The sequence below is a fragment of the Elephas maximus genome, chromosome 1 (assembly GCF_024166365.1).
Source record: "Elephas maximus indicus isolate mEleMax1 chromosome 1, mEleMax1 primary haplotype, whole genome shotgun sequence".
NCBI lineage: Eukaryota > Metazoa > Chordata > Mammalia > Proboscidea > Elephantidae > Elephas > Elephas maximus.
In genome coordinates, this window is record NC_064819.1 from 177,334,797 (window position 1) to 177,353,374 (window position 18,578).

General features: G+C 37.1%; 1 protein-coding gene across 3 annotated transcripts in view; it reads right to left on the minus strand.

Annotated features, from left to right (window-relative positions):
• Nucleotides 1-18,578, minus strand: part of REV3L (REV3 like, DNA directed polymerase zeta catalytic subunit) — a 210,824-nt gene that overhangs the window by 102,210 nt on the left and 90,036 nt on the right. For all 3 annotated transcript variants that reach the window (XM_049899056.1, XM_049899045.1, XM_049899065.1), the window contains 3 exons: nt 13,973-14,133; nt 7,603-7,699; nt 191-285 (listed from right to left, as the gene is read on the minus strand). In XM_049899056.1, coding sequence (XP_049755013.1) covers nt 191-285; nt 7,603-7,699; nt 13,973-14,133 — 353 coding nt within the window. The remainder of the gene's footprint in view (nt 1-190; nt 286-7,602; nt 7,700-13,972; nt 14,134-18,578) is intronic.

Below are 18,578 nucleotides of genomic sequence, written 5' to 3' on the forward strand. Positions count from 1 at the left end.
ACTTATATAAATGAATAATTGAAAAAATAATGACTAATTAGAACTGCAAAAGCAATCTTCATAACATATTGCATCTTCCTTCTATAACATCTTATTTCCCTAGTAATGTTTTCTTCCCTACTTTTTCTACTCTATTTTGGTGACTGATTTTTAAAAATAAAAATAAAATATTAAAAATAACTGTAGATACCTTCGATGTCCAGCCGATTTAAGATATCAGCAGCTACAGCATCCACTTCTAGTTCACAGGTACTCCGTGGTTCAATACCTTCTAGTATTAAAGAGCTGTAACAAAAAGATTTCCAAAAATACAGTAACTATGTTAAAGCAAAATCTGTGAGGATTTTTCTTACTTTTACAATATTTCATGTTTAAGTGGTTATCTTAGTTATCTACTACTGCTGTAACAGTGAGTGCCACAAGTAAGTGGCTTTAACAAACAGTTTAGGAGGTTAGAAGCCCAAATTCAGGGCACTGGCTTGAGGGGAAGGCTTTCTCCCTATTGGGTCTGGAAGAAGGTCCTTGTCTCTTTAGCTTCTGGCTCCCTGGTTCCTTGGAGATCTCCATGTGTCTCGGTACCTGTCTTACCCCATCTCTCCTTTGCTTGCTTGTTTAATCTCCTTTATATCTCAAAAGAGGTTGACTCAAGATACACCCTATACTAATCCTGCCTCACTAACATAATAAAGACAACTCATTCCTGAATGGGATTATAACCATAGGCATAGGGGTTAGGATTTATAACACATATTTTGGGGGGACATAATTCAATTCAGAACAGGTGGTAAACAGAAAACCACTGAGGTAGATTATGATGATAAATTAATTCACAATTATTTATAACATAATTGATATTATGTATATAAAGAAATGAAAAACAAGAAAAGAAAAATAAAAAAGCTATTATATGGATGGAGCTGCTGGATGGTGCAAATGGTTAAGTGCTCGGCTGCTAATAACCAAAAGGTTGTAGGTTTGTACCTACCCAGAGGCACCACAGGAGAAAGACCTGGCAATCTACAAATGAAAACGTAGTCACTGAAAACCCTATGGAACATACTTCTATTCTAACACGCATGGGGTTACCATGATACCAGCTCATGGTATTGACTTGACAGTGACTGTTTTTTCAATTGTGTTGGTACCCTATTGAAAGCCTTTGCAGTATATTCTACATATTTTGCCTCATTATATACATCAGGAATAAAAATGTTTGGGATAGAATAATACAGACAACAGAGGGATGAATCAACAGTACACATATGTAATTAGTTGCCCAGAGGGATCTTCTTCCACAATCATAAGAAAACCCCCCAAAACCAAACCTGTCACCAAGGCGTTGACTGCAACTCATAGCAACCCTACAGGACAGAGTGGAACTGCCACCAGTGAGTAGCTGGTAGATTTGAACCACGACCTTTTGGTTAGCAGTGAAGCTCTTAACCACTATGCCACCAGGGCTCCTCAACAATCATAGATGGTTTAAAAATAATACAATGAGAGAATATGCAATGGAAACAAGGGTAAATGGGCATTCTAAAAAGTGGGCAAATTATACTTACTGTACTCCTTGCCCTAAACTACTTTTGAGCTGGGGAATGCTTTAAAATTTCCCACGGCTATAGAATTGGTAAACCACATGAATGTCCCAAAGTGGATTAGAGCTAGGAAAAGTGGTGACACCACAAGGACATTAATTTTATAAGAACTACATGGTATTGTTATCATCTTTGACTCAAAAGCATTTTGTTTTTCATCAGAGCTACAAAAGAGAACATTAGGAAGACACCACATAACTGTCCCTGACAGACTGACAAAAGGGACAAAATCCAGTACAGACTGCAGTTTACTCATTTCAAAATTTAGACCCCCTACTAAAATGAAAAGAGATTTATGATTTTACTTGGAAGGGGGTGACAGCAGATTTCATTAACATTTTGATTTGAAACACTTTTTCCATTGTCTATTGCTAAGAAAATAATTATGATTGAACTTAAAAATTAATTTGTTACACCAGAGAATTCTTAAAATTCAAGTATATATACGTGTATGTGTGTGAGTCTGTACATGTATGTATGTATGTGTATGTGTGTATAAAATCTTTTTACCATTGGTAGAGAAGGGAAATGTTAGCTAGCCTATCACAATCTACCCCTTTCATTTTCTGAAAAAATAATTTTCAATGTAGATTGTTTTTTCACTCACATAATTTAACAAAATTAGTTTTGTCCTGGACTGAAGTATCAGACAAAATAGTTTATAGTCAACAGCTTTATTCTTCTTATACTAAAAGTTTTGCAATTTGAGAGAACTATATTGTAAATGCCAAGGATGCATCTTCTAGAAGTAGCACATTTGTGACAAAGGAGGGAAATAGTAACATAAACAAAAAAGCAAACTCATAGTAGAAATTTACAACTATTTCTTGCTCTTACTACAAAATACTTTAGGCATTCAGAACAAGAGATATTCCTAGGAAAAGGGAGTTTTCAAAATTAAAACTGTCTCCACAATGTAGAAAAAGCGAAAGCATGAGTAAAAAAGTTTTGGTCCGTAAATACACGTATTTAATTTCAGTCATGGAAAGTAGATAGGCAATGGGATGATGATTAGACAGTTGTATCTCTCTGAACATTTCCCTTCATAGCTTAATACAATAGACCCTGGTGGCATACTGGTTAAGAACTACGGCTGCTAATCAAAAGGTTGGCTGTTTGAATCCACCAGGCGCTCCCTGGAAACTCTATGGGGCAGTTCTACTCTGTCCTATAGGGTTGCTATGAGTCAGAATTGACTCGATGGCAACGGGTTTGGTTTTTTTTCCTACTAATTAGAAATACCGAGGGTAGACCTTAGAAATGTGTAATTTTAAAAATCACTTCAGGTGATTCTGATGGGCAGCCAGCATTCATATTACTGCAGTATACCCTCAACTTTTGTGTATTTAACACTCTGACAGGTGACCCTGCAGGTCCATGATATGTAGTGATTTACACTAAGTTTTTAAGTAAGGTTAGTGGAGCTGCCAACTCAGTACCCCCAATGTTACTTCAACTTTGTTGCTATTTGTCATAGCCCTTTGTAAGAACATTTGTGAAGGAACAGAAATCATTTGTTTAAAAAAAGTACACAGAAAAAGATGCTAACATTAGGGATGGAAATAAGAGTAACAAAATCTAAAAGAGTACTGATTTAGGGCAAAAAAAAATTTGACATTATGTTATTTGTACTTAATGAAATTATGGATTTTCATGTGTTTATGCAAATAACACACCCTGCTCCCACAAGGTATTTTCATAAGCGTGCCATGTTAATTTTTTACAGTAACATTTTGAAAAATTTGCATAACGTGTAAAAAAATTTGCATAGTGGTGTTTATGAAAATACTTCATTGTCGGGGTAGGTGCAGTTGGCAAACAAATGTAGAAGGCATACATTATTTGTGCAAAATATGATAATACAAGCATTCCAAAAATACCAAAAAATAGGATAATCTCAGACAAAAGATACAGCTATTATCTTAGTTATTCAGTGCTACTATAACAGAAATATCACAAGTGGATGCCTTTAACAAACAGAAATTTATTCTGTAACAGCACAGAAGGCTAGAAGTCAGAATTCAGGTGCCAGCTCCAAGGGAAGTCTTTCTCGCTCTGGGGAAAGGTCCTTGTCGTCAATCTTCCACTGGTTGAGGAGCTTCTCAGAGCAGAGACTCTGGGTCCGAAGCTTTTATATCTCAAAAGAGACTAACTCAAGATACAACCTAATCCTGTAGATTGAGTCCTGCCTCATTAACACAACTACCTCTAATCTTGCCATTAACATCATTAAAAAAACAAACTTACTGCCATGGAGTCAGTTCTGACTCATAGCGACCCTACAGGGCAGAGCAGAACTGCCCCATAGGGTTTCCACGGAGTAGCTGGTGGATTCGAACTGCTGATCTTTTGGTTACCAGCTGAACTCTTAACCACTGTGCTAACAGGGCACAGAGGTTAGGATTTACAAAACATAGAATAATCACATCAGATGACAAAATGGTAGACAACCACACAATACTGGGAATCATGCCCTAGCCAAGTTGATGTGTATTTTGGGGGGATATAATTCAATCCATAACATTCCATCCTTTGGCCCCCCAAAACTGTGTCCTTGCCCCATGTAAAACACATTTATTCACCCCATCATGTCATCCCAAGTTTTAAATCAACTCCAAGTCCAAATTCCACCCTGGGGCAAAATTCCTCTTTATCTGTGAAATCCAGAATACAAATTATCTGCTTCCAAAGTACAACGGTGGAACAGGCACAAGGTAAACATATCCATTACAAATGGGAGAAATCAGAGGGAAAGAAGGGGTAACAGGCACCAAGGAAGTCAGCAGAACACATTACATTAGCTCTCAAGCTTGAAAATAATCTTCTGTTCTCTGAGACTGTTTAGGCTATGGCCCTGCCCTCCAGACTCTGGGTATTGGCCACACTCACTGGATTCTGGGTGGAGGCCCCACAGCCCTGGGCTTCAGCTCTGCCTTCCAGGCTCACTGGGACAGCAACTCTGCTTCCTCGGATTTGGGTGGCCCCATTTTCCTAGTCTGTCAGAGATGACCCTACTCTCTCGGCCCAGGCAGGCCAAGTTCTTCTGTCCCTTAGGCATGGCAGCCTCATCCCCTCAGCTTTGGGCAACGGATCTGGTCCCATTTCGCTGGCACTCATGAAAGGCGGCCCTACGCTCTGGAACTGAGTTGGTGAAGATCTGACTCTTTGAAACCTAGGAGGCTAGGACCCCACCCTTTAAAACCCCAGAGATCATGGCTGCACCATTTGAGACCCCAGAGGTCATGGCTCTACCCTTTGAGACTGAAGCAGTTCTGCTTCCTGTGTTCCTTGTCTCTTCAGCTTCTGATTCCTGGTTCCTTGGCCTCTTGGGCCAGCCTGGTGTCTGCCCTGCTTGGGCTCTTTAGCTCTCTGATAAGTGCCTGGAGGCACCCTACTCTGCCAGTAAACCTCGACCAGAAGGCACTCAGCTCTCTTGTTTCACAGATCAGCAAGCCTAGCTCTACCGATAAGGGCCTGGAAGTATCCCACTCCACCAGGAAGCCTCCTCTGTGGTCAGCTCTCTTGCTCTGTGGGTTGGCTCCTGCACTGTCTCGTGCCAGCCTCCTGGTTCTGCTGCTGTCGTTTCTCTGCTGCTGCTTCCTGCTTTCTGCACTGTCTCCAGTGTTACAGCTCTATTCACTTCCTTCTGAGTCCTTACCAGAACTGTCTTTGATGTTCATATTTCCACCAACAGTCTCTTTCAGGCAATCTAGGCTTTTACCATTAGGCACTTTAAAACTCTTCCAGCTTCTACCCATTACTCAATTCAAAAACTGCTTCTACATTCTAAGTATCTGCTAGAGCAGCAACCCACTCTCCTAGTACCAAATTCTATCTTAGTTATCTAGTGCTGTTATAACAGAACTGGAAACCCTGGTGGCATAGTGGTTAAGAGTTGGACTGCTAACCAAAAGGTTAGCAGTTCGAATCTACCAGGTGCTCCTTGGAAACCCTATGGGGCAGTTCTATTCTGTCCTACAGGGTTGCTATGAGTTGGAATTGACTTGATAGCAATGAGTTTTTAATGGGTCATAACAGAAATACCACAGGTGGATGGTTTTAACAAATAGAAATTTATTCTCTCATAGTCTAGGAAGACAGAAGTCAGAATTCAGGGTGCCAGCTCCAGGGGAAGGCTTTCCAACTCTGCTGACTCTGGGGGAATGTCCTTGCCATCAATCTTCCACTGGTCAAGGAACTTCTCAGCACCGGGGCCCTGGGTCCAAAGGATGTGCCCCCTCCCTCCCTGTTCTTCATTCTTGGTGAATCTCTTTGCTGGCTTCTCTCTTTTATATCTCAAAAGAGACAGATGCAAGATACAACCTAATCCTGTAGATCGAGTCCTGCCTCATTAACATAACTACCTCTAATCCTGCCTCAATAACATCATAGAGGTTAGGATTTACAACACATAGGATAATCACATCAGATCACAAAACGGTAGACAACCACACAATACAGGGAATCATGGCCCAGCCAAACTGATCCACAGTTTTGGCAGACACAATTCAATCCAGGACAGCTATTTTATACATATTATAAATTTTAATTCTCAATAGATTGCTTAATTTCACTAGTTTGCCTACTTATATCTTTGCTTCTAATTTGTACAACACTTAAAAGTAATGAAACGGACTCCTTCAAAAAATTAAAAATTCAAGCTTTCCATTATAATAGTGTCTCCAAATTTACTCCTAATCAGTGAACTTTACTATATAGTCTTATGACCTAAACAGAAAGATGTCTATTACATAAACACTCTTTAAACTTCATACTATCTACAGAGATAAAAATAATACTCTCTTTCAACTTCACACAGACTACCCAAGAAGTACACAGAGTGTGTGTGTATGTGTTTCTAACAATAAAAAGTCCTGAATAAATAATGAAAATACCTATTGTTGACAAGCAAAAGCATGGATGTAAGGCAAGTCACTGACTGTTCATGTTACGTCAGTCTTTGAAATTTTATCTTGGTGTAATATCTCAATTGTAAAACAATGTATTTGTATCATTATTTAATGAGATTCTTTCTTAATTTTTAGGTATTAAAAAACCCCAAATACTTCTCTAATATGGAGATTTCGTCAAGTACATATTAGGATATTAAACTAAATTAAGTGCTAAATAAATACTTTATGATAGTTTATTTTCAACTAATTAATAAATTCATTGTATTATGAAATAAAAAATAGTAATTTAACATTTAACTAAACACCTTTTCTACCTTGCACTCCTCCTAAGAAAAAATGTGCTTAAAAGGTATCAACTGACATGTGTAGTGAAAAGAGAAAAATAACAACCACCCTGACAATATTCAAATGATCAAAATAGGATTAAGGCAGCTTGTGCAGCACTTTACAGCATAAAACAGAAATCCCTCTGAGTTCCATAGAGATAACGCTACTGATCGATAAGTTAGGTAGCTGTGATTACTTATCTGCTTTATACTAGGGAAATCTAAACATGTAGAATACATGTTATCCAGGAAAAAAAGCCTAGTCAATAATAATAGTTAAAAGAAACTGAAAATTATATAATTCACACACAGTATGTTAGACCACTTTTTCCTGTAAATATTTAATATTTTGAATTTTAGGCGTTACTATTATTAAAAATATTTTGCTATTTCAGTTTTAAATTGCCGTTTTATTATAAATGTGACTTTTACTTGACAAATTATAGGTTATCAATTTAGAATGCATAATCAAGTTGAATGCTAGAGAGAAGTATTAAAAAGCTATCCTCAGATTCCTTTTATCAATTATGTAATAACTAGGTATTGAGTAGAAAATAGTCCTGTTCCCATGTTCTAGTTTTTAAATCTACTACTCGATGTAACACACTAATGCTGAGATTTGTTTTTTTTTTATAAACTTGCAGATTTAAAAAAAAAAAACTAATATAATAAAAGGTTAAAATTAAATTATGGTAACCACTGATTTCTGATCATAACTAGGACATGTTTAAATAAATTTTCTTTTCCTTTACAACATGAACTGACCTTGGTATTTCATCCTCTTCCCACCGAAACAGAGAGCCAGTAAGAGAATTTCCTGGTAACTGATCCTTGCAAGATCCAGTTGCACGCATCGTGTCACCTAGAAACAGAAAGGCAAAAGAAAATAAATTTTACTTTTAATTTCCATATGCTTACCTTGTAAGTAAAACAATATATAGTCCTATGTGACTAGTTTCTAAAATTGTGTTCTAAAATTTCATATACACACAGGAATGTACATACACAATTGAGAATAATGGTTCTAAACTAAGAGGGAGAAAAAGTATTAGCAACATATAGATGTGAGGGAGAGATGACCCTAATACTTTCATGCTAGAAAAAAGGTATGATACATTTAAATGTGCGGGCAGTGTTTCGCTCTGTTGAACACAGTGTCAGCACCTAACAACAACAACACTGTGGTTCTGTTGCTCTTGTTTTTACGTGCTGTCCAGTCGGTTCTGACTCACAACAACCCTATGCACAACAGAACAAAACACTGCCTGGTCCTGTACCATGCCCACAATCATTGTTATGCTTGAGTCCACTGCTGCAGCCACTGTGTCAATCCATCTCGTTGAGGGTCATCCTCTTTTTTGTTGACTCTGTACTTTACCAAGCATGGTGTCCTTCTCCAGGGACTGATCCCTCCTGACAACATGTCCGAAGTATGTAAGTTGTAGTCTTGCCATCCTTGCTTCTAAGGGGCATTCTGCCTGTACTTCCTTCAAGACAGATGTTTGGTCTTTTGGCAGCCCACAGTAAATTCAATATTCTTTATCAAAAACACCACAATTCAAAAGCATCAGTTCTTCTTCTGTCTCCCTTATTCATCGTCCAGCTTTCGCACGCATATGATTCGACTGAAAATGCCGTGGCTTGGGGTGAGGCGCACCTTAGTCTCCAAGGTGACATCTTTGCTTTTTCAACACTTTAAGGAGGTCTTTTGCAGCCAACAAGAGGTCTTTTGCAGCCAACAAGCCCAAAGCAATTCACCTTTTGATTTCTTGAGTGCTGCTTCCATGGGTATTGATTGTGGATCCAAGTGAAATGAAATCCTTGACAACTTCAATCTTTTCTCCATTTATCATGATGGTGCTTATTGGTCCAGTTGTGAGGATTTTTATTTTCTGTATGTTGAGGTGCAATCCATACTAAAGGCTGTGGTCTTTGATCTTCACCAGTAAGTGCTTCCTCTTCACGTTCAGCAAGCAAGGTTGTGTCATCTGCATAACGCACGTTGTTCATGAGTCTTCCACCAGTCCTGATGTCCTATTCTTCTTCATAAAGTCCAGCTTCTCAGATTATTTGCTCAGCATACAGATTGAATAGGTTCTGTGAAAGGATACAACCCTGATGCACACCTTTTCTGACTTTAAACCATGAAGTATCCCTTTGTTCTGTCCAAACAACTGCCTCTTGATCTATGTATATGTACGTTCCTCATGAGCACAATGATGTGTTCTGGAATCCCCATTCTTCGCAATGTTAGCCATAATTTATGATCCACACAGTCGAATGCCTTTGCATAGTCAATAAAACATAGGTAAACATCTTTCTGGTATTCTCTGCTTTCAGCCAAGATCCATCTGGCATCTGCAATGATATTCCTGGTTCCACGTCCTCTTCTGAATCCAGCTTGATTTTTTGGCAATTCCCTGTCAACATACTGCTGCACCCACTTTTAAATGATCTTCAGCAAAATTTTACTTGCATGTGATATTAATGATATTGTTTGATGATTTCGACATTCAGTTGGATCACCTTTCTTGGGAATAGGCATAAATACGGATCTCTTCCAGTCGGCTGGCCAGGTAGCTGTCTTCCAAATTTCTTGGCATAGATGAGTGGGCACTTTCAGCGCTACATCCGTTTGCTGAAACATCTCAACTGATATTCCAACAATTCCGGGGGCCTTGTTTTTTGCCAATGCCTTCAGTGCAGCTTGGACTTCTTTCGGTACCATCGGTTCCTAATCATAGTTACCTCTTGAAATGGGTGAAAGTTGGCCAATTCTTTTTGGTATAATGACTCTATGTATTCCTTCCATCTTTTGATGCTTCCTGCGTTGTTCAATATTTTCTGAATCCTTCACTATTGCAACTTGAGGCTTGAATTTTTTCTTCAGGTCTTTCAGCTTGAGAAATGCCAAGTGTGTTCTTCCCTTTTGTTTTTCTATCTCCAGCTCTTTGCACATGTCATTATACTTTGTCTTCTTGAGCCACCCTTTGAAATCTTCTGTTCAGTTCTTTTACTTCATCATTTCTTCTTTTTGCCTTAGCTACTTGATGTTCAAGGCCAAGTTTCAGGGTCTCTTTTGACATTCATTTTGGTCTTTTCTTTCTTTCCTATCTTTTTAATGACCTCTTGCTTTCTTCATGTATGATGTCCCTGATGTCATTCCGCAACTTGTCTGGTCTTTGGTCATTAGCATTCAATGCATCAAACCTATTCTTGAGATGGTCTCTAAATTCAGGTGGGAAATACTCAAGGTCATACCTTGGCTCTCATGGACTTGTTCTAATTTTCTTCAGTTTCAACTTGAACTTGCATATGAGCAATTGATGGTCTGGTTCCACAGTCAGCCCCTGGCCTTGTTCTGACTGATGATATTGAGCTTTTCCATCATCTCTTTCCACAGATGTAGTCGATTTGATTCCTGTGTATTCCATCTGGCGAAGTCTATGTGTACAGCTGCGGTTCATGTTGATGAAAAAGGTATCTGCAATGAAGGAGCTGTTGGTTTTGCAGAAGTCTATAATGTGATCTCTGGCATCGTTTCTATCACCAAGGCCATATTTTCCAACTACCAATCCTTCTTCGTTTCCAACTTTAGCATTCTAATCAGCATTAATTATCAGTGCATCCTGATCGCATGTCCAATCAATTTCAGACTGCAGAAATTGGTAAAAATCTTCAATTTCTTTTTCTTGGCTTAGTCTATATTGTGTTATATACATTATACTTGGAATTCATTTTGTATGATAATTTGAGAGCTATAATAGACCTACATGATTTCTAATGAAGATTTGCATTTGCTTCTATAGATCTAAGTATATTATTATTCAAACACCACCTCAGATCAAGTTCTAGAATCTCTTTTAACCCAGGAGATTCAAACAGGGGCAAAATATCACCAAGGCTGTCCCACTTCCCAGTTTGTGCTCAACTTTAGGGAAACCCTCTGCCTGGCAGACTCTGGGTCTTGGTTTCTGTCTCTCTCACCTAATAACTTTGTCTCAAGGAAGGTTCTAAATTTTTCATGATTAGCAAACACCCTCAGTGCAAAAGTTGCTTTCAGTACTGTATTCTGTCTTGGTCAGTACTTCTTTACTGTTTCCAAATCTCTTTGATACATTTGTTTTTATTTTTTTCCATTCTATCCAGCTCTTCAATTGTTTTTAGCAGAAGTGCCAATAATTTAGCCCACTATTCAGGGAAACAAAAAGTCTTCTCTGATGACTTTCAACTGCATAGTATGGATATGTTGAAAGAGATGGGAGTTAAGCTATAGGAAAATGGGTGGTAAGCTAATAGACAAAAAATGCTGACCTCTGTTTTAAGAAGTTTAGCAGTGAAGGAAAAGAAAAAAAATTACAGTAGTTAGAAGGGGCAGTGGGGTTAGAAGAAAAATGCTGATTGCATTTTGTTTTAAGAGATGGAGAAGGAATCCAAAAAGAACAAAAAGGCAAAAGATATTGGAGCAGCATTCCCTAAAGTGTGTTCAGGAAGGTGTGAACAGATATTGTATTATAGAGAAAAAAAGTGGGAAACTGACTTAAACAAAGTTGAACAGGTTTAATCATTCCAGGACTAAAAAGCTTCATTAGTACAGGAGTAAAAGTCTTAATGTGCATTGTAATTTTTTAAGTATTACAGTAAGGAAGAGGAAAAAAAATGACAACAACAGAGAAACACTAAAGGAATGTTTAAGGCAGATTAGAGTAGAGCTCCCAACTATGGCATTGTTACGTGCTGATGAATGGATTTCAGTTGGGCTAAGAAACTGATCCCTTCAGTCCTGGGTGCAGTTAGATCTACCCTACAACTTCACAAGTACCTCTGTCAATAGGCAACCTCATCTATTTACTCCAGGGTGCCACACAATTATTATAAACTTTTTTATCATAACAAAAATAAAAAAGGTGAAAGAATATTCTCCACTCCTGTTAATCATCTGAATAAAATGATGGTAGAGAAGTGATAACATTGCAGGTAGAGATGAAAATAGTCTTGAAAAGGCGTTCTTAAAACATAAATAAAAAGACTGCTATTTAAATGAGGGCTGAGTTCATTCATATTTAAATGCCCACTTTTTATCAAATATTGTTCTAGGTCCTAGGTGTATAGCAGAAAATATGACATTCAAGACCTGCTGTCGTTGAGCTTATACACAAGGGGAAGAGACTGAGAATAAATTAACAAAAATATCAGTCAGTGAGTGTTAAATACTTTGTAGAGAATTAAAGTAGATGAGATATGACAGTGACAGAGTAGCTATTTAGACGGTGTTCAAGGAAGATTTTTAAACCGAGATTTGAGTGACAAGAAGGAGCCAGATACTGGTAGACTAGGGAGAAGGGTATTCCAGGAAGGGGAGCTACTAGTGCAAGGGTCTGAACAGACCAGGTCTAGTATAGGAACAAAAAAAAGCCAGTGAGGTCAGAAACTAATGGGCTAGTAGTGAGAATTAAAAAAACATGATGGAGATGGAGGTACGAATTAGATCGTGTGGGCCTTTGTAAACTAAGAAAAGGATTAGATTTTATTCTAATTTGAATTTAGAAGTAAGTTTCAGTAGCCAACTTTGCCTACTGTGTTTCCTTTGGAAATACTTTGCCTCCCTCACGGTGGTGATGATAATACTTTACCAAAAAGAGATGGCAGATAGTAAAGAAGTGCCAATTTTAAAGTTTGTAAGCATAAGTAAGCTTTTTTAAAAAAGTTAGATAAGGTAATACAGGCCAAAGAATGGGAAGAGAACAAGTATTTCAGAACAACTTACTATCTGTCAGGTACTTTATACACATATCCTATCTTATAAATACTCAAAACCTTCCTGTGACAGAGGCTGATATTTTTACCTATATTTAATAACATAAAAAAAAAACCTCGTTGCCATCGAGTTGATTCCAACTCATAGCAACCCTATAGGACAGAGTAGAACCGCCCCACAGAGTTTCCATGGAGTGCCTGGTGCATTCCAACTGCCAGAGTTTTGGTTAGCAGCCGAAATCCTAACCACTACACCACCAGGGCTTCTGATTTTAAAATCATGTTGTGTTGTTAGGTGCTGTTGTGTCGGTTCGACTCATAGCGACCCTACGGGATGGGGCAGAATTGCCCCACAGGGTTTCCAAGGAGCGGCTGGTGGGTTTGAACTGCCAACCTTTTGGTTAGCAGCCGAGCTCTTAACCACTACACCACCAGGGCTCCTTTAATAACACAGTCAAGTGATAAGATGAGAACTCAGATTGCTGGACTCAAACCTATGACGTTTCCACTACCAGGGTGCCTTCCTCCCCATGTTCCACCAGATACACCTATTAACCCATTGCCCTCCAGTCGATTCCGACTCATATACACCTATTAACTGTTTGAAACCAAGCTTTAAAAACAGTTTCTTAAGAAATTTGAGACAATTGCAAATATGTAGAAATTAAGCAGCACACTTTTCATAAATAACCAGTGGCTTAAGAAGAAATAACAAGGGAAATTAGAAAATACTTTGAGAGGAATAAAAATGAAGACTCAACATACCATAACTTACTGGATGCTGCCAAAGTGGTACTTTAAAGAAAAAATTTATACATATAAATGTCTCTATTAAAAAAAGAAGTACTTATACATGCTACAGCATGGATGAACCATGAAAAACATTATGCTAAGTGAAAGAAGCCAGTCACAATAAACCATATATCATATGATTCATTCATATGAAATGTCCAGAACAGGCAAATGTAGAAAGACAGAAAGCAGGTTATCGATTTCTAAGTGTTGGAGGAGAAGGGGAGAGTAGGGGTTGACAGCTAAAGGGTATAGGTTTCTTTTCTGAGGTGATGAAAATGTTCTAAAATTGTGACGATGGGTCACAACTCTGTGAATATGCTAAAAACCACTGAATCATACACTTTAAATGAATTGTATGAGTATGTGAATTATACCTCAATAACTGTCAAAAAAACAAAAACCATTTCTTCTAAGATGCTTTTCCTGACTACCTCTAATTCCATTTTGTGTATTTCTTCTTCCTTACTCATGCAACAGTTATTTTCTAAATAAATATGTATTATTTTATATATTATTTTATAAATCGTTGATTATATAACACTGATGACGAAGTTTTAATTTGAACTTGTGGAATTAAACTTACTTTTCCTTCTTGCTTTTCGGAACTTGACAGCAGCCAGATTTATTAAGTTCATTCCATACAGATTGTAGTCAATGAAGAGCTGTAGGAGGTAGGGAATATGCGCTTCATGAGGCTGGTAAAATTTATTCATTACGGCTCCACTTTGCAAAAGTTCACATATCCTAAATTAGAAAAAAAAAAGCTTTATCAGAAAATTTTATTCCCTAAAATGTTAAGTGAAACAATTATTATACAAATATAGAGAATAAAACACAGCATATTAGCACACAAAATTTTCATTTCAATTTTATTGGAAATTTGTATTTTGTTAGAAATTAGAAGTTTAAATCCAGTTTTAAAATAAGCAGTATGCTCTGAAAGAAAATAACAGCAACAACAAAACAAAAACCTTCATGGGTAAGAATATTTTGACTTCTAAAACCAATTTAATACTAACTATTTTTTATATTAAGAATATATGCCAAAAAGTTTTCAAAATATGAGCTTTTCCTTTTAAAAATTACAGAAATAATTTTGAAAAGATTACATAAACATTCTAAAAAAAGCAAAAAGGAAACAGGGCTCAATCTCACCATTCAGAGGCATTACCACTTTAATATTTTTCTTTTGTTGAGTTTTCTTCTTTCATCATGGGAAACACAAACAATAAGCAATTACAAATAATATAAGTGGAATGCAGGGGAAGTATATGAAGCATCTAGAAGGGACACCTAACAGGGGTGCAGAGGTAGTTTCTACAAAGTCTTCATGCAGGTAAATCTCTAAGCTGGAGATAAACTGGAGGTACTTTTTCTCTGAGGAAGGGAAAGAATATTTCATGCAAATAAAATTGCACATGTAAAGGATCATAAAAAAACAGAGCTTATTCAGCAACTGAAGCCACTGAGTAAAGATACAACTACTGTCAGAGTCTGTGGTGAGAGGTGGGACTGGAGTGGTAGTGAGAAGCCCAATGATGCAGAGCCTGCTAAGAAAAATGAATAAGTAGTGGAGTTTGATGGAGAAGTGAACAGAGGAAAGTGAAATGACCAGGCTAACAACACAATGCATAAGAGCAGAGATAGGGAGTGAGGAGGCTATTGTGGAAAAACTAAGATAATGGTGGCTGAAACAAGGATTATGGAAATGGATTGACTCCAAAAATATAGAGAAAGTAAAATGGTCAGGACTTGATAACTAACTGGATGTGGAGAGTGAGGTAGGAGCTGAGGATGAAGGCTAATTTTTGGTTTAAGCAACTGGTTGATGATGCTGTCATTTACTGAAACAAATTATTGGGGGGAAAACAGGTTGTTCATTTTTTGGTTTTAAGCAAGAATAAGAATAAACGCAAAGATCCCCAGAGGCATAATGGTTAAGCACTCAGCTGCTAACTGAAAGGTTGCTGGTTCAAACCCACCAGCTGTTCAGTGGGAGAAAGATGTGGTAATCTACTTCCATAAAGGTTATAGCCTTAGAAACCCTACTGGGCAATTCTACTGTCTTATAGGGTTGCTACGAGTTAAAACGACTCAGCGGCACACAACAAGAACAGGAATAAACTCAGTTTCAGACAGACTGGGGCTTAGGTATAGTGGAATACTGAGGAAGATTTCTGTGGCAATACTGGAAATTAATGATAATGAAAAAAAGAATAATTTTATTAATAGAGCAGAGGCAAGCTAACATATTTCTGAGTACTATTACTAGACTTGATGGCACCTAATGTACTAGATACTGTGCTAAGTGCTTTAAACGCTTAATCTCAAGTTATAAGATAATAAGGGATAAGCCTATTATCCACATTTTACAAATGAGGAATCTGAGTCTTATAGACATTTAATAAAGTTGGCTAAAATCAGACAAATAAAAAGTGGCAGAGTTAAAATTCAACCCAAGATTTCTCTGACTTCTGAGCCCTCACTCTTAACCACAGTGTTTATTTATTCAGTAGATGGTTTGATGTATTGATCAAGAGTTCTGGAGGGAAATTTAGGCTACTGATATACATTTGAAACTCAAATGCTTAAAAGATTAACAAAAACAAAATAAAACCATGAAGGTAGATAAGACTGCACAGAGGAGAGAATATATAGAAAGAAAGAGACGAAAGCCTAGGACAGAAACACAAGGAACAACTACTAAGTGCTGTTGAGTTGATTTTCAACTCACAGTGACCCTATGTGACAGAGTACAACTGCCTCACAGGGTTTTCTAGGCTGTAACCTTTATGGGAGCAGATTGCTTGGTCTTTCTTCTGCAGAGCCACTGGGTAGGTTTGGACGCCAACCTTTTGGTTATTAGCCAAGTACCTAACCATTATGCCAGCAGGGCTCCTTAAGGAGTAACTACAGATGTCTCCTTAAGCAGTAACTACAGATGTTAAAAGAAGAACCAACAAAATGGTATGAGTACGAATGATCCAAGAGGTAGAAGAAAAACCAAAGGAGGCTTATAACACAGAAGCCAACATTTAAGACTGTTTTGAGGTGTCATAAATGCTGCTACGAGGTCAAACGGTAAGGGCAAAAAGGTATTCACTGGATTTATCAACACTGAGGTCATTAGTGAAAGCAATTTCAGTAAAATGCTTGGGACAGGAGCCATATAGGAATAGGTTCAAGAGTAAATGGGAGGTAAGAAATTGAATCCACAAAGTAGAGATAAATGCTTCAAGGAGAACGGCTATGCAAGTGTTTAAGACTATGAATGTGTGTGTTTAAAATTAACAGTCTTATTAAATGGCGTGGGAAGGGAGATGAGGACATATTATAAAAGGAAGAGGTCTTTAAAAAGGTCAAAGAGATCTTGAGCCTTTTAGGCGATGCAGGGAGATCTCTTTCACTGTAATAGGTAGCAAGAAGGAGAGAACGGATGTGAATACAGTTTAAAGGCTTTAGACAGAAAATCAAGGGAGTTCTATTTTAATGGTTCTCAAACTTTTTGGTGCCAGAATCTCTTGTCATTCTTAAAAATTACTGGGAAACCCAAAGAGCTTTTGTTTATGTAGGTTATGTATATTGATATTTCCCAAATTCAAAATTAAGACTGAGAAATTTTTAAGATAGTTACTTACTAATTTTAAAATAACAATAAACCCATTATGTGTTAATATAAATGAATTAAAAAAAATAAAGTACAGCTCTATTTTCCAAAACAAAAACAGTTTAGTGAGAAAATAGGTATTGTTTTACATGTTCGTAAATCTCTGACAATAGAGCTGGATTCTCACATCTGTTTCTCCTCAGTCTGTTGCAACATATTGTTTTGGTTGAAGCGTATGAAGAAAACCCAGTCTCATACAAATTGTAATTAGAAAAAGGAAGACGTTTTAACAGTGTTTTCAGATGATTCTGGATAGTCTCCTTTGATACTACGTAGAAACTCAACAAGTGGTAGTTTCTTAGAGATTAGTTGCAATGTGGAATCTGAAATCAGATCAGTGAACTTCTGTACTATTACATTAAAATCTATTGGTCTATCTTACACTTCTAATGGATCTTTTCTCCATGCATGATCTTCTAACACCATTCATTGGTCACTTGGAAAATAGAGATCCACAAAATTATGCAGATACTCTAAATGTTGATGCATTTCATTTTACCATACGAAAAAAACCATATTTGTTAATATCAACATCTATCTATCTCATTAGAAAAATCTTAAGGTTTTCAAAATTCTAATGTATGTCTGAAAGCTCAAATTTTATCATTGAAAACAAATACTATCAGTTATTTTCCTTGTGACAGCCTCACTTTGTTCACTTTTGAGAAAATGTCTTGAAAAATATGCAAGTCTACATAACTTGGCTTGTCTATCAGTTGTTTATTCAAGCAAAAATAATTTGTCTATAAGTTGGTCTTTCAAGTAAAAATGGCATTCCATTAAAAAAAAAGTGGCTACTTCAGTTTGCAACTAAAAACAATAATATAAATACTTCTTTTCCTAAGGGCAATCACAGCACTAAACAAACTGGAGACACGTCTTATGCTTACTTTCATTTTGTCACATAAAATATTAGAAAGATGTGTACTCAAACGTTAAGATTCAATAAAAGTAAAATTTTTTACTATCATTATGGATATTCCTAACTTTTTTTTTTTTTTTTTACTGTGACTGCTTAGTGGTGGAAAATATGGCTAGTACAGTAATTATATTACATTATATTATAAAGTGAAGAGCTTGAAGCACTTACTGATGAAGATCAAAGACCACAGCCTTCAGTATGGATTACACCTCAACATACAGAAAATAAAAATCCTCACAACTAGACCAATAAGCCACATTATGATAAATGAAGAAAAGACTGAAGTTGTCAAGGATTTCATTTCACTTGGATCCACAATCAACACCCATGGAAGCAGCAGGCAAGAAGTCAAAAGGCGCGTTGCATTGGGCAAATCTGCTGCAAAGGACCTCTTTAAAGTGCTGAGAAGCAAAGACATCACCTTGAAGACTAAGGTGCGCCTGACCTAAGCCATGGTGTTTTCAATTGCATCATATGCATGTGAAAGCTGGACAATGAATAAGGAAGACGGAAGAAAAACTGACGTCTTTAAACTCTGGCATTGGCGAAGAATATTGAATATACCATGGACTGCCAAAAAAATGAACAAATCTGTCTTGG